The sequence below is a fragment of the Buceros rhinoceros genome, unplaced genomic scaffold (assembly GCF_000710305.1).
Source record: "Buceros rhinoceros silvestris isolate BGI_N320 unplaced genomic scaffold, ASM71030v1 scaffold23920, whole genome shotgun sequence".
NCBI classification, from domain to species: domain Eukaryota; kingdom Metazoa; phylum Chordata; class Aves; order Bucerotiformes; family Bucerotidae; genus Buceros; species Buceros rhinoceros.
In genome coordinates this window covers 543-1097 of record NW_010389345.1, presented here as the reverse complement: position 1 = coordinate 1097, position 555 = coordinate 543, and the positions used below count along the sequence as shown (strand labels likewise).

Here is a 555-nt window from a genome sequence, read left to right as displayed (position 1 = left end):
GAGAGCACCGGCTCCGAGCGAGACTTGGGACAGCTCCTGCCCGCGGGTGAAGCCAGAGCGGTCACGCACCCTTGTAAAAGGGCTCGCACTACGCACTGCGTGATGGAAGTGCTGAGCTCCCACGCACAGAGGTCACAAATTCAGCCCCGCCGCTTCTCTTCCCCCACAAGAAGATGGGGGGGAAAAAACCCAAACGCTTGTGGAGCTCAGGAACTCACCTGCTGCTGTCCCGCAGCACGGGGGCACCCACCAGGCGGAGGAGAAGAGAGTGGAAATCACCTCGTCAGGGAACAGAGTGACGTTTCGCTGGATCTGTAGCAAGTTCAGCACCAGGGCCATGAAAGCACCGACGACGAAGAGGACCACACTCCTCTGCACCAGGTGTTGACTCAAGTTCAAGGTGGTGCTGCTGCTGGTGCTGGTGGTGGTGCTGCTGGCCCTGGAGGTGCTGGGGCTGCGTGCTCCGTGACCCACCAGTGTCAGCGAGGGGCTGGAGACGGAGGAGCTCAGCATCTCGCCCACCTTGGCGGCCAGCTCAGCCGCCGTGTCCCCCAG

At 62.5% G+C, this 555-nt stretch overlaps 1 protein-coding gene across 1 annotated transcript in view; it reads right to left on the bottom strand.

The window, feature by feature from the left end:
- Nucleotides 1-218: 218 nt before the first annotated feature.
- The window catches only part of LOC104491605 (insulin-induced gene 1 protein-like), a gene marked incomplete at its 3' end in the record, with an annotated part of 552 nt that continues 215 nt past the window's right edge, over nt 219-555 (bottom strand). Inside the window, exon 2 of the mRNA XM_010134058.1 lies at nt 219-555. Within this exon, the coding sequence (XP_010132360.1) occupies nt 219-555 (337 nt within the window).